The sequence below is a fragment of the Antennarius striatus genome, chromosome 20 (assembly GCF_040054535.1).
Source record: "Antennarius striatus isolate MH-2024 chromosome 20, ASM4005453v1, whole genome shotgun sequence".
Classification (NCBI taxonomy): Eukaryota; Metazoa; Chordata; class Actinopteri; order Lophiiformes; family Antennariidae; genus Antennarius; species Antennarius striatus.
The window spans coordinates 15,648,225-15,675,000 of record NC_090795.1 but is presented as its reverse complement, the minus strand read 5'-3'; the positions used below and the strand labels follow the sequence as shown (position 1 = coordinate 15,675,000).

The 26,776-nt window shown below is 40.7% G+C and overlaps 2 protein-coding genes across 2 annotated transcripts in view; one reads left to right on the top strand and one right to left on the bottom strand.

Annotated features, from left to right (window-relative positions):
- Positions 1-16,553, top strand: part of pde1ca (phosphodiesterase 1C, calmodulin-dependent a) — a 46,853-nt gene extending 30,300 nt beyond the window's left edge. Inside the window, exons 13-21 of the mRNA XM_068304596.1 lie at positions 138-219; positions 1,639-1,759; positions 9,271-9,434; positions 10,000-10,239; positions 10,548-10,716; positions 15,495-15,662; positions 15,773-15,849; positions 16,017-16,060; positions 16,449-16,553. Of these exons, the coding sequence (XP_068160697.1) occupies positions 138-219; positions 1,639-1,759; positions 9,271-9,434; positions 10,000-10,239; positions 10,548-10,716; positions 15,495-15,662; positions 15,773-15,849; positions 16,017-16,060; positions 16,449-16,553 (1,170 nt within the window). The remainder of the gene's footprint in view (positions 1-137; positions 220-1,638; positions 1,760-9,270; positions 9,435-9,999; positions 10,240-10,547; positions 10,717-15,494; positions 15,663-15,772; positions 15,850-16,016; positions 16,061-16,448) is intronic.
- Positions 15,335-26,107, bottom strand: ppp1r17 (protein phosphatase 1 regulatory subunit 17). Its single transcript, XM_068304411.1, has 4 exons — positions 25,995-26,107; positions 24,756-24,837; positions 21,682-21,831; positions 15,335-17,261 (listed from the first exon to the last, which is right to left on the bottom strand). The coding sequence occupies exons 1-4, from the start codon at positions 26,082-26,084 to the stop codon at positions 17,191-17,193; spliced, it is 393 nt and encodes a 130-aa protein (XP_068160512.1). The 5' UTR covers positions 26,085-26,107; the 3' UTR covers positions 15,335-17,190.
- Between the last annotated feature and the right edge of the window lie 669 nt (positions 26,108-26,776).

Here is a 26,776-nt window from a genome sequence, read left to right as displayed (position 1 = left end):
ATTATAGAGATGTAGAAGATGTAGAGGGGGGATTACCCACCCCTCGCCCCAACAAATCGCACCCTGGATAGACTGTGTGTGTGGATGCTAAAATGCACCTATATTAACAGAAACTTGTGCTGTGACTTAAATTTTAGGGTGACAAAGAAGCAGAGCTGGGTCTATCCTTTTCACCTCTATGTGACCGAAAATCTACCATGGTGGCCCAGTCACAGATTGGTAAGGTACACATATTGTATATAACTGGTGTAAATACTTGGCTTTCACCATGGTGCAACATACAACGAATGCCACAAATCCATTCGAGGGAGAAATATTTATCCATCCATCCATTAGTAAAAGCCAATGGCAATAGAGTTAAACTGATCAAATGTCAAGGGGTCAAGCACGACTGGCAAGGGGAACCCAAAAGCACGACAGAGTGGGCAAGTAAAGTTTCAGAACAGGTTTAATTATTCAGGTAGGGGTCAGGTAACGGGTAACCAGTCCAACAAGCAGATGAATAAACCAAACGACAGACGAGCAGGCAGAGTCCAAAAACCAGGCGGGATCATACAAAAGAAGGGCAGTCCAAAAACCAGACAGACAAATCCGAACAGGGGTTGACAAAAGGCTGGGTCCGGGAAACAGGCTGGGTAAATCACAGGAATCAGAGCAACAGGCAGTAATCAAAGGCTGGAGAGTCAGGGCGAACACTGAACAATCTGACAGTGAACAGAAGGCAGGGCTGGCATTTGAAGGGTAGAGGCAGATTGGGGCGTGGCTGCAGGTGTGTGCAGAGAGGACAGGTGACTGGAATGAGCTTACTGCAAATGAAGGTAGAATCTGAAATGACATGATATGTTAGCAGAAAGAAAACAAAAAGAAACTATTAGACCTGAGATGTGACATCAAAATGAAATTAAATTTTTCTATCATTTTATAATTTGTCTTGAAATGACTGGAAGAACAAGAGTGAATCAGCAAATGGAGAGTGGTCCAGAATCAGAGCCTGGTGCCTTAGTTCCAAAAAAATAGACGTATTGCAACTTCATTCAAAGTATGACTTCAGTAAAAAATAGTGAATAGTTAGACATTAATCCCTCGTTTCTCGCGGTTAATTCGGTCCAAGACCACCAGTGAAAAACGAAATATAGTGACAACCTATTTTTTTATTATTTATGGTAATTTAAATGTGTAGGAGCCCTCCCCATACTAATATTAAACCATAGTCTTAATTGACCGATTAAAGCACATTTGTGTTTCACATATGTGCGCTATGTTCTGTGGGTTTGGAACGCAGCTAACCTCCGGATGCTATCATGTGCCTACCTACTAAAAATCCAAGATGAGTTGAAGCCAGTTATCTTGAAGCTCGAAAAAGCGAAGGATTACTGTATGTAAAATATTTACATATAAGAATTTTATGAGGGTATTTAGACCTAGTGTAAATGTCACGTACATCATGACTCATGACAGTGAGGCACTTTGCATGAACTTACCACAGTTTATCTTTTTTTTTTTTTTGCCAAATCGCCATATGGTAATGGCTACCTTAATAATAGAACACAGGCCAGCGATCTCATGCTACTGATGAACAAGAGAAAACAGAATTGCAATGTCCGTTGATTGTTTTAACAAGTTTACCGTTTCCTGCAGGTTTCATTGACTTTATTGTGGAGCCAACATTCACTGTGCTGACAGAAATGATCGAAAAGATAGTGACACCGCTAATTAAGGAGGCATCATCCCCTGGACAGGATGACTTCAAACGTTCCAGGTGACACAGCACTCCTATCATGCTTGTTAATAATGCTGAAAATTATTAAATCATCTTGAAAAAAAGTCTCACCTGACCATGGTATCCTGAGAGCTTTGTTGTCAGGAGTCTTGTGCTCCTGGTAGGGTCACCCAACACTCAAAAAAGTACTACTGCATGTTACTTAATTCAATCAGTGAAACATTTTTACACTTACAAATATTGAGTAGATATTAAAGCTCTCAAATCTGTTAAAACAAAACCTGAGTAATGAGTAAATCTAAGTAATATTTTCAAGTACGTCTGAATGAATTGATTTGGTTCAAGTACCACATAAATTGAGTAAATGTAACTGAAATACTTTTTTTTAACTATATGGAAAACCTGAGTAGAAAGCACCAAATAAACTGAGTAAATGTAATTGAAAACATTTGAAGCAGATATTTGTTAATAGCTTCCTAAAAAAATGTGATGTACGGACTGATTTTTTTATCTTAATTTTTAATGGAAAATATTGTGTACTATAAACCAGTATGACCAAGAGCTCACAAAGCATGAAAGCTTTATTTAATCATTTTTTCCATAATCTACAGCAGCATATTCGAAGCTGTTACAGGTCAGGGAATTTAGGAAACCAAAGATCAAATGCTTCTGAACTAAAATGCCTTGAAAAAAAAGATTAATATTATTGCAAGATGTAGTATTCACGCTAAACATATTGATGACTAGTAGATAGGCCTATAACAGTTTGGAACATGAAGGCGAAGATCATCTCTAGCAAATGTGGCTTCATGTTAAGATGTGACATAACAACTCCTGCACTTTTTAAAACATACATTTCTCACAGTTGCAGGTACTTCAAACTGAATATACAAACCTACTGCTTTCTCCTTTAGAAGCACAGCATTTAAGTCACTTCTGGTGAAAACTTAAACTCTATATTGAAATTTGAAGCCTCATGCCTCGCATGTATTTTTAAAAAATAAGGGACATTAATGCAAAATGTAAATTTGTAAAAAAAAAAACCAAAACATCAGTTGGGGATGAGTTTTATCTGTGCTCATCTATCCAACAGACAACTATATCATCACATTGTTTTTCAGTCTTTGCACCTTTGTTGACAGGTTTCCAGCATCCACTTAAAGAAGCGTCTTTTGAAATACCTCAACAGTGTACTTTAGAATTTTGGGGTATATAAGGTCCAAGGCATAAGTTAGCCCAAGCAAGTAGCAGCAGGCTCTGCTGAGATCTCCAAGGTGGTTGAGTATGATGGAACCCTCAATGACAGTACCAACATCCCTGACTTGTCCATTTTGAATTCGCACAAGGTACAGAGCCTTCATATTTGCCTTCCACATTGATTGCTGAATCATCAGAAGTCTGTAGACATTGTAAAGTGGTTAGAGCAAGCAGACTGTCACCAGAATATCAGCTATACAAATATTATGTTCTAAGTTGTATTATTTTATCTAGCATATACAGTAATCCCTTGCGCATTCGAGCTTCAAGATGCCCGACTTCACCTCATCACGGATTTTTAGTAGGCAGTCACGATACCGTACGGTGGCTGACCACATCCTAAGTGTGCTGCGTACCGAGACTCACGGAACGCAACACACTTCCATGTATTAAATAAACACTTAACCCATTTTAACCCAAGTTAACAATTTTTAGATTTTTGTAATGATTTTCAGAACATTTGCATAAATTGGGAATACAAACATGTTGGAACTTCTAAAACTCCTTTATATCAAGTAAGAAAAGAAATACAGGCTGTCCTCAAATGAGGACACTGGGTTGATATGTATACATTCTGGCCAAATTAAAGAATATTTCCATTTTCAGAAAACAATAAATATAAATGGTTTCTACTTAATAAAAAATGACAAATGAACACAAAACACTTCATTTAACATGTTCAGAAGCAGCTCATTCCTTAGAATGATGTAGAACAAACATTCAACACTTTTTACAATATGTCCTTTGGTTGAGGACATTTCCTATTGACTTAGATTCTTGCCGCCCAAGCTGTACATCCTTTATTGGTTGTACTGTGTCATGATTTGTACCAGTTGTAACATATTTGTTGACTACCCATTTCACAATGGGAATTTCTTCATTGTGATCAAACCTGTAATCACATGTTCCTCTTGGTTCTTTTTTCATTGTATTTGATTCCTGCAATTGGCACTTGCTGATCCTGTTTTCCCTCATTCCTCCCATGGCATTGAATCCCAAGTCCTCAAATGAACATATTATCAAAGTATACATTATAAGAGAATGGGTTATCTACAACTGAGAGCATATTCAGCACCGCCTTAGAATCGAGCAACAAATCGCTGTTTTCTTCATTAGCAGACCCTTTGCCAATACAGAGCAAACTTGTACCAGTATCCTGACACCACACACCATACCCAAAATTTATACCGAAATCGAATTGGTTTGCCCCGGTTTGGCCATTATTTTATTATAATATTGTTTATTATAACATTTATTTATAACTTAAAACATATTTCTATCGGAGTATACTAAATGACAAAAAAATGGATATACTAACTATGGTAATAAAAAATGTAAACACACATCTTCACTAATTCATGGAGTGACTTAGATATTCATACAGTAATTCCTAACTGTGGTATACTTGGATCTTACCTTGCAATCTCTTCTGTACATAAAAAAACCTCTGCCCACCAGAAGCTCCAGTCAATGAATGCTTGGCAGCTCTCACGTATGTTAGTCACTTTACAAGTGTCAATCGTGTTACGTTCAAGCTTTTTCCTGCCTTGTAGTGCAAAACTTGTTTAGAACAATATATGAACATTGTTTCATATTAGAAGCATGAAACTCGTTATGGTTTGAGCTTGTTTCTTCCAATTGAGGCAGTGCTTTTTCCGATGCATATCGCTTATGTAATGCCCAGTGTCCTCATTTGAGGACAGCAAAGTTTACGCCGTTCTATAGCCTACAATTGCAAGCCTATTTCAAAAATAAGAAAGAAAGCCTTTAAATAAACCCTTCTGGACACTAGTCACTGAATACCAGCATACACAGATCAAAATTAAAGAAAATATTGGTAATCATTTTCATCGATCTCCAGAAGCGGATTTTTGTTAAATTTCCATGGAGTCTTTCTTGTGCTATGTATTATATAAATGAGAATTTTGCATCATATATTGATGAATCAATATGTTGTTATTACCCTCACTCCATAATGTTGTTCTATAACCAATCCTTGTCATTATTTTCATAGTTTTTTATGCTGTCCTCAAATGAGGACGGTGGGTTAAAATGGGTTAAAGGTGTTTTAAACAGTCTATCAGAGTGTGGGAAAAGGTAATACAGATATAAGGTTTAATATCAGTATGGGGAGGGTTCATAAACGTTTAATTTAACATAAATAATAAATAGTTTGTATTATTTCAAAAATAATACAGGTAAGCCACAGGTGACACGTCAGTGTAGCAGTAACACTACTTAAATTAAAACTTATCTGAGAAGATATGTGGACTGAAATGTGACTTACCTGTGCAAAAGTGAAAATAAATGGGTTATCACACTGTGCACTGGACATCGCATTTATCGTCTTCCGATGAGCACTAATTTGATTCTCTCTCCCTCCCTCTCTCCCTGCCTTGAGATTGTGGTGGGGGTTTCGTTTTTCTTAAGGACAGGAGACAGTGTAAAATACAAGATATTTATTTGTCAATTCAAATCATGTATAGGTTGAGTAGCAGTACAATAATATCATCAATAGGTTGAGTATGAGTCCAATAACATCATCGATGATATTGACAGACAGACAAACAGACAAGTTCAACAAATACTTATCTAAGCATGATGAGAGCTCTGGGGACGATGAAATAGTCCCCCGGTGTGTTGTTGCAGAGTACTCCGAGTACAGGAAAAACTTCAAGTACAAACTAAAACATGGATCACATCTCTTTTTATACTCTAAAGGCATAACTATGGGAGGTGTGAATCAGTTGTTTAACTTCATTCCCTCTGCTCTCCACTAATCTTTCCCCCAGTTTCAGTAGGTACATCATGACCTCAAGAAGTTAGCAGAGACATCTAGTCGACAGTTTCACATGGCTGATGACATAACCTAATCAGTCACACTGACATTTTATGCAGACAAAATTATTAACAGATACTGACATTTACGCAAACACTTCTAAAAACAGATTAGATTCTTGCAGAATCTTTCATGACCTCGAGACTTCCTGGGGCCGTTTCTCCCAAGTGCTGAAAGATTTGACACACACACTCTAGATTTCTGGGTCAAGAAATTATATTAATTTATTATATTATTATATTATTGTATTGTATTATTTTATTGTGTTAAAAACTTTCCACCACAAGATTACATCAGTTGTTAAGTGGCACCATATAAATAAAATAGATTTGAATTGAATGGCATGCCAACATGGAATTATTTTAGATTTAGATAATATTTGTGCCCCCGGTGCACTGGCGTCATGCTCGGAGTTTCCCCCGTCTCACACCCTCCGTCCGCTGGGATAGGCTCCTGCCCTCCACAACCCGCTACAGTGGATAAAAGCAGTTGACTATGAATGAATAATATTTGTGTGTTGGGTTTGCTAAATGGAAACACCTTCAAATTTACAAATTACTGTACAGAGAACAGTGAAAGCCATTTTGTTAATTGCACTCACCTCAAACTCCTTAATTAGGGCCCCCACATCTTCTCCAAGGTGATCAAGGAGTCATTTGATGACAACTTCCCTCGTCTTCTCAATGGGAATTTCACTCTGTTAAGGAGAACATTTATTTAAACAGCTGTCAGTAGTCACTCTCAGTACAGATTTTGATCCTTTCACTTTAAATATTATAACATATATGACTACACTGCCAAAATTAAACAAAATTTAGTGAAGCAGTTGGTAAATAATTGCAATTAATCATATCATTCAGCCCTTTTTTTCAAAAGGAAGACTGAAAATTAAAACAGACAATGTTTTTGAAGACACTTTGTGTCTTATCCCAGTGACTTCATCAGTTCATGTAGGTTACATGAAGCTATCCTCCCTCTTTTCTACATCAAATATCAAAAGTACCAAAAATGGCCAAAATAGGTCAGTATCAGTCGCATTAACAAGCAAGCACATCCTGACAAGGCTAGCTTAACCACCCAAACTAATTAAGCCCATATCTAACTATTTGAGTACATAATCATTTGAATAAATTGGGCTTACGCCATGGTGAAAGTAAACTACACATACCAATTATTAAAGACTTACCCCAAAAATTCAAAATCCAGCCGAGACGAACGAGACGAGACGAACATCCACCTGCATGGTGACCCGACTCCAGAGTGCCCAGCGCCCCAAAATCCTAAAAAGGCGGGATCGGTTCCTTTTTGTTTACTTGATGTTTATAAGTTGTTAGTTAAGTCTCCAATAAAATTGAGTTGACTTGTTTAATAATTGCATTTATTAGAGTTGATATTTGTTAATATATTCTCAAAAATGTTGGTGAAACATACACTTATTATCACGAATATTTAAACCATGTATTCTGTGAGTCAAATAATAATTTTTTTTTAATGTAAGTAAACTTAATTTACATGTCCCTATTTTACACAAATATTCCTGTTGGAGTTTTACTAATTAATTTTGATGTAGTCAAATAAAATCTCATCATGATGATATTCAGATTTTTTATTGAGCATGCATAACTATATATTACTGCCACATTTACTAGGTCCTTGAATCATTTCTTAGAGTGAAGGCAGACAGGTCTCAGGGGAAGACACAGAAAAAGAATGGTTCAGAAGACCCTATGACAAATCAAAGACTGAAAAAAGTGACCCTGCCAGGTGGTAGTCTGGGGCCACATCTGGAGCCAGACCTGGACGGAGAGCCCGTCAGTGAGCACCTGGTGGCCGGGTCTGCCACCGGGCTTGGCCGGGTTCAGCCAGAAGAGGCAATGTAGATTTTCTCCACCCCTGTGGACCCAACACCTGCAGGGCAGACCGATGGGTTTGGATGCACTGCCATATGGATGGCAGTGAAGACATGGGTTCACGATGGAGCAGACCTGGGTGGCAGAGGCTGGCTTTTGGGACAGCAGGAGCGGTATTCCCTTAATCACACTGTTACAACAAAGAGGAGCCAAGCCAAGAGGCAAAGCTCTCCATCTACCGTTGAATCTTTAGTTTTATCCTCAACTATGGTCATGAGCGATGGGTTATATTTGAAAGAACAAGATCGCAGGTCTTGTTCTTTCAATCATGCCTGGGTTTTCTCAGGCAGGTAGCTGATGTCCCCCTTAGAGATAGGGTGAGAAACACTGCTAATCATGAGAGTAGACTCACTGCTCCTTCGAAAAAAAAGTGTCAGTTGAGATGATTTGGGCATCTGGTACAGATGCCACCAGGGCCACCTCCCTAGGGAGGTCTCCTCCCACCACATCCAGCTAGGAGGAGAGACCAACAATTCCATCTTCACTGTCAGTTCAATGTAGATAAGATTTTCTTCAGTCTTGGCTAAGAGGATATTCACCTTTTTATGAGAAACAGCTTTGTTGATAGATTAGTCATAGAAAGAGGCATCTCAGCATTTTCTGGATGCCCAAGACATACCATTATTTGGCACTAAATCTAATCTGTTAGGAAAGAGGGAATCTTTATGTTGTCTTCTATGACCTAGCCACCTATGTTGAATCCATCCCACACTTTCCTCTGCACATTAATTAATTAATTAATTTAGAATACGAGCAGCAAGTGAAGTCTAATTTCCCTGCTACACAGCTTTGTTCTCCTTGCCACAGTTAAATTTATTTTCATGTGGTGCCATGATAGTTAAGAGCAGGCTATACTTATTAGGGCCTTCATGGATATGATAAAGGCCCCTTAGTTCTTGACATAATACCCAATACTAACAGTGAAAGAAAGGCCAGTAAATTAAGTCTGGGAAGCTGGTAAAACTCGAAGGTTAAGGACTCTGATCAGGTACATGAACTACAGTAAGTACTTACCAAATACCTGGAAATCAGTGACTAATGCATGCTGCCCAGTAAGCCAAAAATCCTGCAGGTTGAACTTTGATTTAGCACCAAGTGGCCACTAACCATGTATGTCATTATCCTCACAGCTGTTGAAAAGATGGAAATGATGGTTAGTTAACTTTTCGCTTTGTGGCTAAGGTGGTCACGGAGAATGTAATTGATGTTCAAGATACCATTGTTCTTCCAAGTCAATCTCAAATTTAAGTTGCAAACTCTTTCCATTGCAGTCCTGAATCAGTTTCCCTGTCTGTTTTTCAGCCTTACCCATTTCACTATCCACCTGCGGGTTAAAATAACTTGCTGTACCATTGTAATCTGACTAAGAGTCAAAGCAGAACGTATGTTGTAATTAAGGAATATAGTCATCACTCCCTCATCTAATTGTGGTGAGTGAATCGATGGGAAACAGAAGAGTACAACTGTAATCATACTCTACTGCTTTTCGTGGTCAGTCAGAAAAGTATAATCAGCTACCTTATTGATGTCTTCACTTTCCACAGTGACAACAGTATTAATGGGAGTGATGGGAAGCATTCCAGTATAAAGAGCACCAGTTCAGAGGGAACCTGTTCTTTGACTACAGTGGACTTCAAGTGCTTTAAGTCAACATGGAACCAAGAGATCCATCACAACAAGGAGACATGGAAGGCCAAGGCAGCTGAAGGTATCCACAATGACTTCTTGAGAAGAGGAGCAAGCTAAAATCGATGATTGTAGACATTGTGCTGAATGATTATTTTAGTTTTTACACAAACATTGTAAAGTTAGTGAGATTAATTAGTTGATAGAAAATCAGCTATTTCCTCAAAGGGCCAACAAATCGTGATGTTTTTTAGTATTAATCTGTTGAAACACTCATGTTAAAATGTATGGAAACTCAGTAGAATATCAAACTTATTACAATTTCTACAAACTAATACATTTAGTTTTGCTGGACTGTGGAACAATTGTCCAGAAAAAAAGAAGATAAAGGAGCTGTTGCTGATACATCCACACATCGTGTACATTATAGATCACTGTATGTTTCAGTCTAAATTTATTTTTAATTCTACCAATGAGTAGGAGAAAGTCATGTGATTGATAGTATTATTACCATTATTGTGTGTGTGTGTGTGTGTGTGTGTGTGTGTGTGTGTGTGTGTTTGTGTGTGTGTGTGTGTGTGTGTGTGTGTGTGTGTGTGTGTGTGTGTGTGTGTGTGTGTGTGTGTGTGTGCGCGCGCTTGAGGCAGACCAGAAGAAAACTGCTGAGACTGAAACAGGGGAAGGTGACGAGGAAAACAGTGTAACTGAAAAAAAGATTGAATCCAAGACATCAGCTGATGGAACAAACGCTGAACAGGCAGAACTGAGAACAGGGATGGAAACATTGGAGGAGATGGAAACCAGGCAGCAGAAGGATGAGCGACAGTCAGAAGGGGTTGTAGGATCCTTGCCTGACAGCCACACAGGGGCACAACACCTTCAGAATGGTAAGCACTACAACAACTGGTACGCTACTGTGAAAACATTTACTTGTTTACTTGAAACTGCATTAAATAGATACATTCAATTTACCTGAGACAGTCTTTACCAGCTTTTATTTTTTATTTACCAAGTACCTGCAGCTTTTATGTTATCGGGATACGTAAGATGTACTGTATATATGAATGAATTCTGAAAATACTAGTAATATTTAATTATTTTTTTTAACGGTTGCCACAAGTATGTAAAATATGATTTATTCTGACACACAGACACACTGTTCAAAGATCTGATTCAATTTCTAACTACTCTGCAGGCTGTCAGGCTGACTGCCCTCTGATCCGTTATTACAAGAAACCTACCTACTGTGTCAGTTCCTACCAGCTCTACAGGTCAAAGGTCACTGGGCTATGGCCTACTGATGCAAGGGGAAAAGCCAAAAGACTACAGCGGATTTCCCTACGTCACAGAAAGGGAAGTACAGAGTATGAGATCAGCGCAATGATGTCACCACATGGAAATTAGTATTTATGTTGGCAGTTCTTAGTCGGTTGATGATTTCTCCCCCTTTACTTTGTGTTGACCAAACAACACCTCACAGTGTTAACCTACAGTATGTAGGCTTACGTAGAGTTAAAGTGAAGGAAGATTAAGCCCAATGATGAAAACATTGTAAATCGGGTTGAGTCTTTGTTTGTTTTTTTTAATTAGTTTATCTGACAAGTACAATAGTTTACTGTTCAAGTGATAACTGAATAAAAGCAGAAACCTAATACCACACTGTAAGCATATGAAAACACATCGGACATATAATAATACAAATATAAAGACAAATAATATACATGTAGTAAACAATAGTAATTGAAACAACAAGAAATAAGGAATCCTGACTGGCAATGACCATCACGGACAACAAAGAGAAAAGAAAGTGTGTGGGTTTTAAAACAGTGCTTGGGTGTTAGAGCCTGAAAACTGGTTCATCAATTTTGTTTTGTTTGTTTTTTGATGATAGAGCATTCTAGAACTCTGTATGAAAACAAGGGGTTGGAAGTTTTCAAGTCACTTTGAGACAAAAGTCCATCCATCCATTTTCTAGTACAGATATAACGTCATCTTCTCTGTACAGATTTGCTGGTCATGGGGGTTGCTGTAGCCTATCCCAGCTGACTAACATCACGGATGTGTCACCACCCTATTACAGAACCAAATGAAAGTCAAACAAACACTCACAACCACAGGATATTTGGAACCGATCAGTTCACCTGAAGTGCATGTTTTGGAGCGGAGAGGGAGCTGGAGAACCTGGAGAAGACAGCGAGATAAAGTCTGGTAGCTTATTAATATCTGAACTGTCCTTCACTGGGCATCCTCCTCATGATCAGGTCCTCTACCAGAGGCTAGGGAGAGTGAGGGTTCTGAGCAGTATTGAGTTGTTTCTAGGACGGTGCTCTTCCGGACTGATACAGTATATCAGGTGGGTTTCTGGAATCTGCTGTTGTTACTCTCCCTGTTCAAGGATAAATGCCTCCAGTACAACCACTAACACAGTGTCCACATTAGGTTTAAAATTCCACATCTGTTTTTAGCTGTTTTTTCAACCAATGGCACTTCTTCCTCCTTCTTGTTTTTAGTGTCAGCTGGTCTCACCACGTCCATCACCACTGCTCTCTTCTCTTTGTTCCATCACTACTTTGTCTGGTTGGTTAGCCAGCAGCTGGTTTGTCAGTCCGGAAGCTGAAGTCTCACATAACCTTGGGCCTGATGTTCCAACCCCTTATTTTGGCATGTGCCATTGCAATTTGGGTATTTCTATTCCATACCTGGTACAGATCCCACTGTATACCAGGTCCGGTCAATCCGTGGCTCATAAGTTGCATGCAGCTCTTTGACCTGTTTCATGCGACTCTTACGTTCATGTGGAACTTTGTGATTTGTTTTGTGTGTGTGTGTGTTAGTGCCTATGGTTTTTTTTTTGTATAAGTCATTCTGCCTTATATCTCCAGTGTCATTAATGAATTGTAGAGCTTCAAATCTTCAGCGTCACTACAGTTCACTCTTTGCCACATCAACCAGCGATTTCCAAAAGGGACTGAACTTTGTAAGGTGAGGTGGGTCACTTTGATTAGTCAGGCAAAAATCCAGATATAATTTTTCCTATAATTTAAAGAACACTCTGAGACCATTGAACACAGAATAGTAGACCTGTGATGTCAAGCATGTATTTTAGTGTTGCTTTGGGTGAATGTTGAGATACAGGACAAGCTATTTTTAGTAAAAATCATACTTTTCTGCCACTTCACATGTATTTGCTTTCACGTTTTTGTTATTTCTTTTGTAATAATAATCTGTTCTGTCTAATTTGAACTCCTTATGTTCTTCATTAATATCAGTTTTGGATTATTTCCACTTTTCAGTCACAGTGATCATAGCTGTTGGCTTGATACTGTCACGCCCTGTGTTGGTGACTGCTCCAGCCTCTCCTCCTAGTCCTGTGTTCACAGGTGTGGGTGTGTGGGCGGAGTCGTCCTGGGAGCAGCTTCACCTGAATCCCATCTGCAATCAGCCGGCTTCTTAGACCCAGCTCTCCACGCAGACAGTGCCAGATTGTTGCTCCATTTTGATGTTGGTGATTCTGGTCTCCCTGCTGCTGCTCCCTTTTACCACACACGTGCTGTGGTCCTCCGCCTGCTTTTGTTTGAATAAACGCAGCTTTTTGGATTTTTGGACTCTGGTGTCACTAATTGGGTTCCACTCTATAGTGTGCTGTAACAGATACCTAAATGTTTGTAAGTCTGACTGCTGACAAAGTTTTACTTCTTTACAATGCAGCAGCTATACAAAGACCAACAGAAACACTGTTGTAAATTATTATTTTTTGTTTGTAGGATTTATTTTATGTCCATTCTTGAGAATGACTGGCTTAGTACTGTAGTAATCCATTATTATCATTATCATGTGTGACCTTTACAGTAAATCTGGCTGGTCAGTGGTCTGTGTATGAGAGCAAGAGGTTGGGGCAGTTCATGTGTATCCACGCCTGTGATGTGGCTCGTGCGAGCTGGGTGGGTTGTTGGCTCTGGCTATGCAGCATGAGCGATGTGGCTGAATGGGCTCGGACGGTTGAAATGTCAGTTTGCTCTGAGCTAAGTCAAAGCGCTCTATTCTCACATGGTGGAGTTGCAGCTGGGATGCTGGGGCAGACGAGAAGCCAAGAAAGCAAAGAGGAAAAACAGGACAAAGAGAGAAGGAAGAGAAAAGGGGCACAAAAGAAAATGTCTCTGGATGAGCTCCAGCTTCTGCACTTTTGGTGACTCTACAGGGGAGGAGAGGGAACCCCTGTGGTTTTTAGATGGTTTGGGTGAAGGACTTTATTAACCAGGTGTAACGTACATTGCCCTGCGAAAGTATTGGCCCCCCAAGAACCTTCTGACATTTTGCTACATTTCAGGCTTCAAACTTAGAAATAAAAAACTGAAAATATTTTTCAAGAATCAGCAACGTGTGAGACACAATCGTGAAGTGAAACCAAATTTATTCAACATTTTGTATTGTGTTTACAAATAAAAAACTGAAAAGTAGGACGTGCAAAAGCATTGGCCCCCTTTGAGTTAATACTTTATACAACCTCCTTCTGTTGCGATCACAGCCGCAAGTCTTTTTGGGTATATATATATCTCTATAAGTTTTGCGCATCTTGAGACAAATATTCGCCCATTCCTACCAAACAGGTCAAGTTCCTTAAGGTTTGATGGAGATTGTTTGTGCACAGCAATTTTCAGATCTTTCGACAGATGCTCTATTGGATTGAGGTCTGGACTTTTGCTTGGCCATTCTAACACCTTATATGGTTAGTTTTAAACCATTCCATTGTAGATTTGAATTTATGTTTAGGGTTATTGTCCTTCTGGAAGGTGAACCTCCGCCCCATCCTCAGGTCTTTTGCAGACTCCAACAGATTTTCTGCCAGAATCGCCCTATATTTGGCTCCATCCATCTTCCCATCAACTCGAACGATCTTCCCAGAACCTGCTGAAGAAAAGCCCCCCCCATGGCATGATGCTGCCACCACCATGTTTGACAGTGGAGATGGTGTTTTCAGGGTGATGTGCAGTGTTACTCTTACACCAAACATTTCCCTAAAAAGTTCAATTTTGGTCTCATCTGACCAGAGCACCTTGTTCCACATGTCATCTGTGTCTCCATGTGGCTTCTTGCAATCTCCAAATTGGCTTTTTTATGGTTTTCTTTCAGATATGGCTTTTTCCTGCCACTCTTCCATAAAGGCCAGATTTATGCAGAGTACGACTAATAGTTGTCTTATTGACAGATTGCCCCACCTCAGCTGTGTATGTCTGCAGGTCATCCAGCGAGACCATGGGCCTCTTGGTTGCTTCTCTGCTTAGTTTCCTCCTTGTTTGGGCTGAAAGTTTAGCGGGACGGCCAGGTCTTGGTAGGTTTGCTGTGGTTTTATGCTCTCTCCATTTTGATATTATTGCTCGCACAGTGCCCTGCGAGACATTTAAATATTGTGAAATCTTCTTGTATCCCATTCCTGCTTTGAACTTTTCCACAACTTCATCCCGGACCTGCCTTGTGTGTTTTTTGGTTTTCATGATGCTGTTTGTTCTCCATTGTTCCTTTCACAAATCTTTGAGACGATCACAGAGCACGTACATTTAAACAGACCAAACAGGTGCACTCTGTTTGTCATTATTAGTCATTTAGGTCAACATTGGATCATTCAGAAGTCATCAGGGAACTTCTGGAGTCGGTTAGCTTTCCAATGGTACCTTTTTCTGCATGAAAAACTCCTTCACCATGTTGTAGATGTCAACTCCATTCGTAGTTGTCTTCAAGGGCAGTGGTGTCAGGAGTTCTTCTCTTGTGGAGAAATCTTCAAATACCATCCTAATATAAACCAACTGTCATGGGGAGCAGGGTATGGACCCAAATGCAGGACACGGGTGGAGAAGCTTTTGTCCATGGTTTAATCAGAGAATCAAAACTCCCAATACAGGCAAGAATCAAAACAAGACTTAAGCGAAGATACAAAACGTAAGCAGAAACAAGACAGAACTACAAAATGAACTGGCAACGAACAGAAAGAACCTGGTCAAGTCCAGATGTGGAGATGAGCAACAGGTGTGGAGCCGATGTTCCACCCACAAGTTTGGCCTCTCCTCCTGCCACACACCAGCACAGCAACATCAAACTGTGACAGTACCCCCCCTTCAAAGGATGGCCCCCGATGTTCCAAAAACAGTCCCAGGTTGGGTCAGGGTCGTGTTCCCGGACCAAATGGAGTCCAGGACCAGGCGCGGGAACATGTTCAGGAACTGGCTGGGGCACAGGTTTGGGTGCAGGCTCGGGCACAGAAACGGGCTGGGGCGCAGGCTCGGACTCGAGGGCAGGCTGAGGAAAAGACCCTGGAGTAGGAGCGGAAGCCACCAATGGAACAGGCAAAAAAAACTGGAGCTGGAATATCAGTGTAGGCTGACAACCATTTCATGGCGGCTTTTCCCCGCGACCTTCTCTCTGCAGCCCATTCCAGATCAAAGAGGTCGCTGCTGGCCAGGACAGCAAAACCGTGGAGAAAGCCGGGTTCCACTGGGTCCAATGTAGGCCAAAGACTCGTTGCACTGGATGCTAAACCACCGGCACTTCGGTGGATCCCGGTCCAGCTGATCGGCCAAATTACCAGACATAGTGGACACTCGTAGTGACTTAGTGGTGACGTATAAGTTATTCTATTTTTAGAAAACCTCAACTTGTGTTGTCCTTGCAGGCGACCTGATGCCTGCGAGCACCGTGTTGGTGACCCCTGGTATGGTACTTGAAATACTATACCAAAGCCAATGTTAGCCTTCCTGCATCCAGCAGAGCTCTTTCATCCCTTAAGGCTCAAAGAGACAACAGGACCCCTGGGGGTCCCGCTTCTCTGCCTTCTAGTTTCAAAGATACAGGGATGATGTCACGACAGGCAGGGTATGGACCCAAATGCAGGACACTGGTGGATAAGCATTTGTCCATGATTTAATCCGAACTCAAAACTTCAGACAGGCAAGAATCAAAACAAAACATAGACAGAATCAAGGCAGAACTACGAAACAGAACTTCAAGGCAAGACTTCAAGACAAAACTACAAAACAAACTGACAAAGACCTCCGACAGAGCCAGGCATAAAAAGCCTCATGGTAATCACCCTCATCGAGTCCAGGCATGGAGACCAGCAACAGGTGTGGAGATGAGCAACGCCGAGGCTCCACCCACAAGTTTGGCCTCTCTTCCTGTCACACACCAGCACAGCAACACCGAACCGTGACAGATGAACAAAAATACAGGATTCCACATGAAATTAGATTTGCGAATGGATTCAAGGCAACTGACTGTACCAGCAAAATACATATGGACAATACACCCATAAAAAGATTAAGACAATACATTTACAAATACAAATACTGATGTTTTACAGGGGCTCAGAAAATCAGGTCTCTCATGTTCAACATTACCAATATTATCTATTCTAAATAGTACCAATGATATGTGCTGCCACAGGGTGGATGTATTAAAAACTCCCCACACAACCCGGACAAACAAAACCAACACCCATACACAACCGCCATTCAAAAATATGATTCTTGTCCAAACCTGTATGTGATGAGAGGGTTAAACAGATTAAAAGCCATTTTTCTATAGTGCATTTTACAATGGTCCATCACCTTTAATCAGAAATAACTGATTTTTTTGTTTTTTTGTTTTGTTATTAGCAAAGACATTTGTGCTGCTACTGTTTACAAAGTTTTCTTGAATTTTCTACCGCTATGACCCCCATTAACCTGTGTGTATAATCAGAGTGAATGGGCAAGAGCAGCAGAGGAAATGTGGGAATAAAATGTTTGGACATTTAATGAGACTGTGAACATGACTATTAATGAACAAAAAAAAGTGGAATAACAGATTTAATCCTTCACATCCTGTTCACCATCCTCGAAGTGGACCACTGGCTTCTCTGCCTTGAGCAGCTTTACTCCTAAAAAGAAGGAAAACAAGTGTTTTCATGTCATGACAAATGCATTGTTGTGTTTGATGTTCACAAAAAGACATAGAAAGACAAATTATGTACAACCTGTCTTTTATTTCCTTCGGTTTACAATCGCTGAGTGAATAGTTGCCCCGCTGGTCAAAATTCAAGTGTGACAAAATAAATAGAACAAGGTTAAAAACCAATCCCCATGTTAGTTTATTTACCAACATGATAGTTCACAAATCCTATGCAGATCAGTTCATCTGTTCCCCAGCTAACACACAACCTCCATTTGTCTAACACATCTAGAAACACACAATGCCATCCTGAAGGACATGGGTCAGGAACCTTTCTGGCTCGGAGAGGCATGAAAGCCGCACATTTTTAAATACATTGCTGTAAGAGCCATCAATCCATCAACACAGAGTTGTCTGTTGTCAATTCCTGTAACGTTAGCTTACCCTTTTAAAGGAAATGCTTGTTACCATCTTGCTATTGTTGTTGCATTATTTAGAGGCATGTTATACTATTAATTTTGAATTGCTATATTGAGTCAGCTTTAGTATTCATTTTGATTGAGAGTCTGCTTATGTGCTTATTTGAGACTCAGCCTTATTTTATTTCTGAATTTTATTTATTTTATTTAACTATATTTGTATTACATTTTTGAGAAATGCACCTGGCCTAATTGGTTTGCTGATGTGCTTGGCCTTTTTTCTTTTGAATTTAATTTATAAAGCACACTTAACCAATAAAAATGTGGATTTCAAATCTTCTCTTCTTGGTGTATTCTATTGATTAGTCATGCACTACAAGTTTTCAATGTCCTAGAATTCTAATTCTTTATTTGGGGGCCTTTAGCAGGTATAAGATTAAAATGTGATTAATTAGATTAATTAATAACAAACCCTGTAATTATATTATAGGATTTGTTATTAGATTAATTTTAATTTTCTTAATTGCCTGACGGCACTAATTAATTCATGTCACGTGGGCACAGACAATTGATCACAGCACCCTTTAACTTTGGTTTAGCAAAGGTAAAGGGTGCCAATACCAGTGACACAGCACAAGTTATAATTTTTAATTGTTTATTGTTTTAGATTGTTGTTTATCATCTGCTATTTTGTAACAAACACAAGTTCTCTATAGAAAACCAAAGTTTCACTTAAATCATTTTTTTCAGAAGATATTCCACATTATGTACTTAAATTTCATGGGTGCCAATAATGGTGAGCAGGACTGTAAAATACTTCCTCCCATTAATGCAACCTCTTTCATAGTATGGTTTTGCCAATGGGTTTGTAGGTATTATGTGGTGAGGTTAAGTTTCATGCAAGGGTTGAGGCTTTCATCTATTATACATGATTGTAGGTTTGTCCTGATGGTTATTAAATGTCAGCACGACTGCTCACATGAATATGTAGAGCCAAACATGGTCAATATAGCAATACTCTCTCACTGCGGTGTGTGTGTGTGTGTGTGTGTGTGTGTGTGTGTGTGTGTGTGTGTGTGTGTGTGTGTGTGTGTGTGTGTGTGTGTGTGTGTGTGTGTGTGTGTGTGTGTGTGTGTGTGTGTGTGTGTGTGTGTGTGTGTGTGTTGGATGTGACAGGATTTCAGTCGGCTTGGGATTTCACTGTCTGCGCCACTATCGTGGCTGAAAACACTGTCTAATTATGTGAAAAGAAGGGTTGTGGGTAGGTTTATATCATCTAATTGAATTGGTGGGGAGGTTTGGATATTCAGCATGATCAGCTCTGTCTTCTTCAGGTTTATTTTCAGACTTACTTGTTTTGCAAAGTTGTTCAGACAACAGGTTTTCTCTTGCATGTGTCGGTGTATATGAGAGAGCAATGCCAAGTCATCAGCAAAGTCAAGGTCTTCCAAATGCGAGAAGAGATTCCATTTGATGCCCCTTGGTTTGACTTTGGCGCTTCTCACATCCCAGTCTATGACTAAGTTAAAGAGTAGTGCTGACATGACACAGCCTTGCCTCACCCCTGTTTTAAGTGGGGTGAGACAACTATGCTTGTTGGTTCCAATTTGACATTTGAAGTTGGTATAGAAACCTTTTGTGATATCGACAATGTGATTGGGGATCCCGTACGCACATAGTATTCTCATTAAGCTGTCTATGAATACTGTCAGAGGCCTTCTCGAAATCCACAAAGTTTATATACATTTGTCTCTGCCACTCTGTACACTGCTCTACAGTGTAACGTAGAGTAAATATATGGTCAACACATCCTATACCCTTTCGGAACCCTGCCTGTTCTTCTTTGAGTGCTTTGTCTGTCACAAAGAACAGAAAGAGAACTCTGATATTCTCTGTATGATTTTTGCAAGGATTTTACTGAGGATGGGTGATGCCACGTCACTTGTTGCAGTTGCTGAGGGCACCTTTCTTTGGGACTTTCACAATCATGTCCTTTGTCCAGTCATCCGGTACCTTCTTCCCCTCCCATATAATTGTGAAGAGTGGTTTGAGAGCTTTAGCTGCTAGCTCTCGGTCTGCCTGTAAATTGTCCGTCGAAGGAGCTTTACTATTTTTGAGGAATTTGATGGAGATTATTTCTTCCATCCTTGGTGGTACAATATCCACATCACGATCAGCTTCTGCTTCCTATCCATTAGCTTCTAGTGTTGGCAGTTGTCTGTTGAAGATTTCATTGTGTTTTTCCCAACGGGTTTATATTTCTGCTTTGGAAATAAGGAGTCGTCTGTTTGTCTGTGACTATCACACTGGTGTTCCTACGATACTTTCCGCATATTGAGTTAGTAATCATTTATAAGGTTCCCTGTACCCCTTTTTCTGCCTGCATTTGACCTCATTGAGGCTCTTCGAAAGCCTGTTGAGGAGCTGTTGAGGACCCCACAGAAACTGACTTTGATAGATTTTTATTGTAAAGGCCTTTTAAATCCAGATGATGCTGATCCTTTCCCTGTAAAGAGTTTGTCTCTTTGCTCTAAGGACTCTGTGTCAAACCCGATCAGCCTCAGTGACAGTAATGGAAAAAACATGTATAATTGATGGTAAAGATTTTAAACAATGATAAAGATTGGGTTGACACACCGTGGAGGGTTCACCTTGGTCTGGAGAAAGCTGTCTGCCCTTTATTGGAGTCTTTGTACATGCCACCATTAACAAAGAAGGTTTGGGATCTCCAGTGTAGGATTTTACACATGATGAAGGCAGCCCTCTCATCATGACATTCATCAACCTGTTAGTGACAGGTTTCCACTCAAGCAGGCGTTTCTATGTTCCCTTTCTTAATATGATGGCTACTCCTTCATGGCGTGTGTTGGTCGTCATCCCTGCCAGAATAGAGTATTTTCTCTCCCGTACTCGTCTTTTGTCTGCTGGAATCTGTCCATCTGCTCCCACTGATACCAAGGACGTGGAGATTGTAGCGCCTGATTTTTTACTTTTTTTAGTAGAAGAAAGTCCACTTTCTTGTCCCCTATGGGGAAAGTATCTTTCTCACTCCACTCTACAGTTTACATGCAGTTACATACGTGTTAGATTATGCATACATACATAGTTGCATACAGGCCCCAGAAACACAACACACTAGGGCCTGTAGGCAAGCAATTAGTCACATCAAACATCAAACAGTAGGGGGAGGCAGAGTGACGGGTCGCGCATGAGGGATCGCGCCCCAAATGAGCCCTTATAGGGGGGACGGCACCTTTCTCAAGGGCGCCTCGACAGTGGCTGGGAGGTGAGCAGACACCTCCCACCATCAGCTCACAGTCTGGGGAATGTCCAGGCAGGAGTGGGTCTCGGGGCTCGAACTGATGGCTGGGCAATCTGTCTTCAAGACGTCTGCTCTACCGCTGAGCCACTGCAGCCCCATTTCAGATGTTATTTGGGCCAGTTTGTCATGCACACCATGTTTCAGTTCAAATAAATACCATATGCTGTGTTGTTCACACATTCTTCGTCTGTATGGTTGTATCAGCCTGAACAAAACTGATCATTCAAGGAAATGTCCAACATGCGACTTGTTTGCTAATGGCCTTCTGACAAGGTCTGGTGTTCCTGTTTGATATTTAGTGTCCTCTGATGCTGAAGACAATAGGTTACTCTCTCTTAGACTTACTAACAGAAGCATACAACTCTGGATAAACCCACACTACCTAACGGATGCTGTGATTGGAGTTCAGCAGTTCAAATGATAGTGAACTCTGTCCAGTACAGAATCTGTCCTGTCTGAAATGTCTGAAAGAAGAAAATCAACTCCAAATTCATCTGTTTATCCCACAGATCAAGAGCAGGTGGGGTTGACCCCACGTGTGTGTGTGTGTGTGTGTGTGTGTGTGTGTGTGTGTGTGTGTGTGTGTGTGTGTGTGTGTGTGTGTGTGTGTGTGTGTGTGTGTGTGTGTGTGTGTGTGTGTGTGTGTGTGTGTATTTGTGTACACTGACCTGGCACATTCGGATGACATTTAAGAATAGGTGTGTCTTTTCTGCGAGGTTTCTTCAGCTTGTCTTCCTCTGGATTGACTACACCCTTCTGTTTTTCTTCATCATCCTTTGTCTCTGGCTTCACATGCATGCTCTGCAGCAGGTCTTGGTCTGTCATTGAGCCAAATAAAGTTCTACACTGAGAAGCCAACTCCATAGACATACTGTAGATATGAGTAATAGCTGGGACACATTGACACCTGCCTGTCACAGTCTACTCCTGTTCTACCTTTTTCTGCCTCACCAAGCCAACTCAGCTGCTGTTCAGCAGCTGCTGCTCAGTGTTCCTGTCCCATACCTGTCCCATACTCACACCAGTGGTGTGAATTTTCTGCCTTCCCCTGAACATCGAGAAACTCAAGGAATCACACCTTCTTGGTACTGTTTTTGCTGCAGGTATCTAGTAACTGCCTGTCTGCATGTGTGTTTTCTTTTTGAGTCCTACACTGTTATGTGTGGATGAACGTAAATCTTTAAGAGAATTTCTGTCTATGAAAGATGTCAGTCAAGAACAGCTAATACTAAAACAAACATGACTTCAGAGGACTATCTAGATCACAAAATTCAAAAACAGGCAAATCTAAAAAAAAAAAAAAATTGCCATTCATTTCAGAAAGTAAAAGTATATATATATATATATAAAAATGTTCCTCTCACCCTTTCAGGGTGGTATCTGTGTGTCATCCTCAAGCTCGGGTCCTCTACCAGAGGCCTGGGAGTCTGAGGGTTCTGCGCAGTATCTTAGCTGTTCCTAGGACTGCGCTCTTCTGGACTGAGGCTTCAGATGTTGTTCCAGGAATCTGCTGGAGCCACTCTTCCAGTTTGGGGGTCACTGCCCCAAGTGCTCCTGCTACCACGGGGACCACATTAACCTTAACCTTCCACATCTGTTCCAGCTGTTCTTTCAACCCTTGATATTTCTCAATCTTTTCGTGTTCCTTCTTCCTGATGTTGGCATCAGCTGGAATCGCCACATCTATCACCACTGCTCTCTTCTGCTCTTTGTCCATCACCACAATGTCCGGTTTGTTAGCCAGTAGCTGTTTGTCGGTCTGGAAGCTGAAGTCCCACAGGATCTTAGCCTTGCCTTTCTCAACCACCTTCGGTGGTATGTCCCATTGGGATTTGGGTACTTCTAGTCCATACCGGGTACAAATGTTCCTGTACACTATGACAGCTACTTGGTTGTGCCTTTCCATGTATGCTGAGCTGGCGAGCATCTTACACCCTGCTACCACATGCTGGACTGACTCTGGGGCTTCTTTACATAGCCTGCACCTTGGGTCAGATCTACTGTGGTAGATATTGGCCTCTATTGCCCTTGTACTTAGGGCCTGTTCTTGTGCTGCCATGATCAGTGCCTCTGTGCTGTCTGTCAGTCCAGCTTTATTCAGCCATTGGTAGGTCTTCTTGATATCAGCCACTTCCTCTATCTGACGGTGGTACATGCCGTGTAGGGGCTTGTCCCTCCATGTTGTCTCCTCCTCCTCCTCCTCTTCCTCCTCAGGTTTCTGCTGTCTAAGGCATTCACTGAGCAGTTCATCTGTTGGGGCCATCTTCCTGATGTACTCTTGGATTTTTGATGTCTCATCCTGGACAGTGGCCCTGATGCTCACTAGTCCTCGGCCTCCCTCTTTCCGCTTAGTGTACAGCCTCAGGATGCTGCACTGGGGGTGAAACCCTCCATGCATGGTGAGGAGCTTTCTAGTCTTGATATCTGTGGCTTCTATCTCCTCCTTTGGCCAGCTTATGATCCCAGCGGGGTATCTGATGACCGGCAGTGCATACATGTTGATGGCTCGGACCTTGTTCTTGCCATTCAGCTGACTTCTCAGGACTTGCCTTACTCTCTGGAGGTATTTGGCTGTGGATGACTTCCTTGCGGCCTCCTCATGGTTGCCATTAGCCTGTGGGATTCCAAGGTATTTGTAGCTGTCCTTGATGTCTTCTATCCTGCCCCCTGGTAGGTTGACCCCTTCAGTTCTGATCATCTTGCCTCTTCTTGATACCATCCGGCCACATTTGTCTAATCCGAATGACATCCCTATGTCGTCGCTGTAGATCCTGGTGGTGTGGATCAGCGAGTCAATTGCTCGCTCATTCCTGGCATACAGCTTGATGTCATCCATGTAGAGGAGATGGCTGATTGTTGTCCCGCTTCGGAATTGGTATCCGTAGCCACTCTTTGTGATGATGTGACTGAGGGGGTTCAGGCCTATGCAGAACAGCAGTGGTGACCGGGATTCGAACCCACAACCTCCTGCATTCAAGTCAGTTGACTTAACCACTGTACTATCCACTGTACTAATATATATATATATATATATATATATATATATATATATATATATATATATATATATATACCTGTATATATTGTATCTGTATGTCTTCTCACCCCAGGGTTTGTGCCAGGCTTCTTCCAAACTGATGATTTTCAGGAGGAGGTCAGAACTAAATGATTATTTATACTGATTCTAACAGATTGAGCCACTTGATCAGAACAGTTATTTCAGCAGAAAGTGAACAGATTAATTATCACTCAGCGCCTCGACATCTGAGATCTTATCTGCACTGTTTCCTTGGGACTGTGTGTGTGTGTGTGTTGCTGCCCCCAGTGAAGGAAATATCCAACATCAACCTTACAGCTTCCTTCATGATTAAATTGAGCATGAGATTGACTGGCAGTTTGGTGAAGCATGAACATAGACATAAGGAGCAAAGATATATTTCCACTTCATTACTTTCACAGATGAACAATATGTTTGAACCAAAAAAGTGTTGGGAAATTGATATCAGTGGATATTAGTTCACAATGAATTTATAGCCTAATTAGATGGAATATGAAGTCATCACACATCTTTCCCTTAGGTCTGTGTAAAATGCAGGATATGAAACATAGTGAATACATTACATTCATTAGTTATCTTATTAGCATGAGAAGAAGAGCAGATAATTGCTATTGGTTGCAGCCAAATTTGATAAAACGCCACAAATATGCATAAATGATCATTTGAAACGAAGGAACTGCTTACAATCTGTGTTTTCCTGTGTCATTGGTTGATGTTCAGGCTCCAGGGTTGACCTCATACAGCCAGTCATCATCTTTGAGGCCCTCTTAAACAGATCATACGGCACACAAACAACCACACATGGGTTCAGCATTAATTATTCATTCGATCATTTGATCATTTCATTTTCATTTCATTTATTCATTTATTTCAGGCAAGGCAAGGAAAAACACACACAAAAAAAACAACAACAAAATAAATAAGCAAATAAATAAGCAAAGATCAAAACTCAACAATACAATTCTGCCTGAAAGGGAGTAGGAAGAAGAAAACGTATGTAACTCCACCCCAGTTCTTGATTCAGAGATCAACGCGCTGAGATTCACTGGTACTTCATTCAAGGACAACCACACAATAATTGCATCATGATGGCGTCACCATGGGCAACAATAATTATCACATTGCAATAGCAATTCCACACAACAATGTAAGGAAGGCACGATATACCAACAATGGTAATGTACAATATACCAACAATGGTAATGGACTAATGCTAACAACAGTAATTAACAAAATACCAATGATGGTAAAGAAACACTGAGCACATGTTAACAAAACAGAACAGCAGTTTGAGTTAAAGACCCTCATCTCTATATTTTGACCAGACATGACATTTATATAACAGTTTGAATTTATGAGTACTTTGGCATTGCTTGTGTTGTGAGTCCAGATTGTTCCAGAGTTTCACTCCGCACACAGACACACAAAAATGTTTACGCGTAGTTTGAGCTCTCGGCAATGAAAAATATCCAAAACCTCTCAAGCCCTGACTGGAGTTATAAAAAATTGTTGGAGGTTTGGTGGTAATAATTTGTTGAATGCTTTATATAAGACTATAGATGTATTATATTGTACAAGATTGTGAAATTTTAGCAACTTTGACTGTGTAAACAGGTTATGAGTATGTTCAAGAAAGCCAACCTTGTGAATGATCCGCACTGCTCCTTTCTGTAATATGATCAGAGGATTTATTGTGTTCTGATAAACAAAGAGTAAAGCACTTCAGAGCTGTGAGATTGCATCTCTGCTCCACCGGGAGGAAAAATATCTGTCTGTCTGTCTGTCTCTCCATCTGTCCGTCCATCCAATACAATCTTGTATTGTATAAAAAGTGGTTAAAATGGTCAAAATACTTTAACAATAACTGTAAAAGTTTTGTTGCCAAAAGAGAAAAAGCAAACAGAGGATAAAAGCTGTTCCTACCTTTCTGTCAGCGGTATCACAGTGAAAGCTTGGAGCAGTGTGACTGTGGTTTATGATCCCTTGAGGTGGAGCAATCCATCCCCTCTGCATCTATATCTGCCACAGACTCTTCCCTCCTGCTTCATTACCTCTGTCCTCTAGGTTTGGAGACAGCATTAGTTTATTTGATTGAGTGTCACTAGGTTTACACAAAAACACTAATACATAGATTTGAATGAAACTTTCACCAAAGATGGACCCTTGCATATCCCAGTGGACTGAATGTAACATGGTATTTCACTCAGGAGTGACTACAGAAAACAGTCAGATAGTGACTGACATTGGTGGTAGAGAGGAGTGACGCTTGACGTTCAGATGATTTCGTGAGGGACCTTTCAGACTCAATGTCTGTGTAGGTTCTCAGTCATCCAGGTCATGGTTATCCAAAAGCTGTTGAGTCATCCACTGGACGTTAAGAAATTTCTTGAAGATGTTTCGTCTCTCATCCAAGAAGAACTGAAGAAGTCCAGTGGATCGACTCAACAGCTTTTGGATACCTTTCAGACTCGGAGGATTTGGTTGAATTTGCCAGGTGTCCTGGGTTACTGTGTGAAGGGTTGGAGGTCTGGATTTTTTTCAGTACCATGATGTCTGTGTAGGTTCTCAGTTATCCAGTTCATGGTTATCCAAAGCTGTTTAAATCAATCCACTGGACTTTACGCATCCCCCTGCGACAAAAACCGCTGTAACTGTACTATGTGTGACCCGTCTATTGAGTTAAAACGGGCTATTTTCTAACATAT

Bases quoted from the DNA above. Each gene is read 5' to 3' on its own strand.
- ppp1r17 (XM_068304411.1), bottom strand. From the start codon at position 26,084: ATGCAGAGGGGATGGATTGCTCCACCTCAAGGGATCATAAACCACAGT. The intron at 24,838-25,994 runs GTAGGAACAGCT...GATCTGTTTAAG, and splicing joins GTGATACCGCTGACAGAAAG to AGGGCCTCAAAGATGATGAC. The intron at 17,262-21,681 runs GTCAGTGTACAC...CCTTCTTTTTAG, and splicing joins ATGTCATCCGAATGTGCCAG to GAGTAAAGCTGCTCAAGGCA.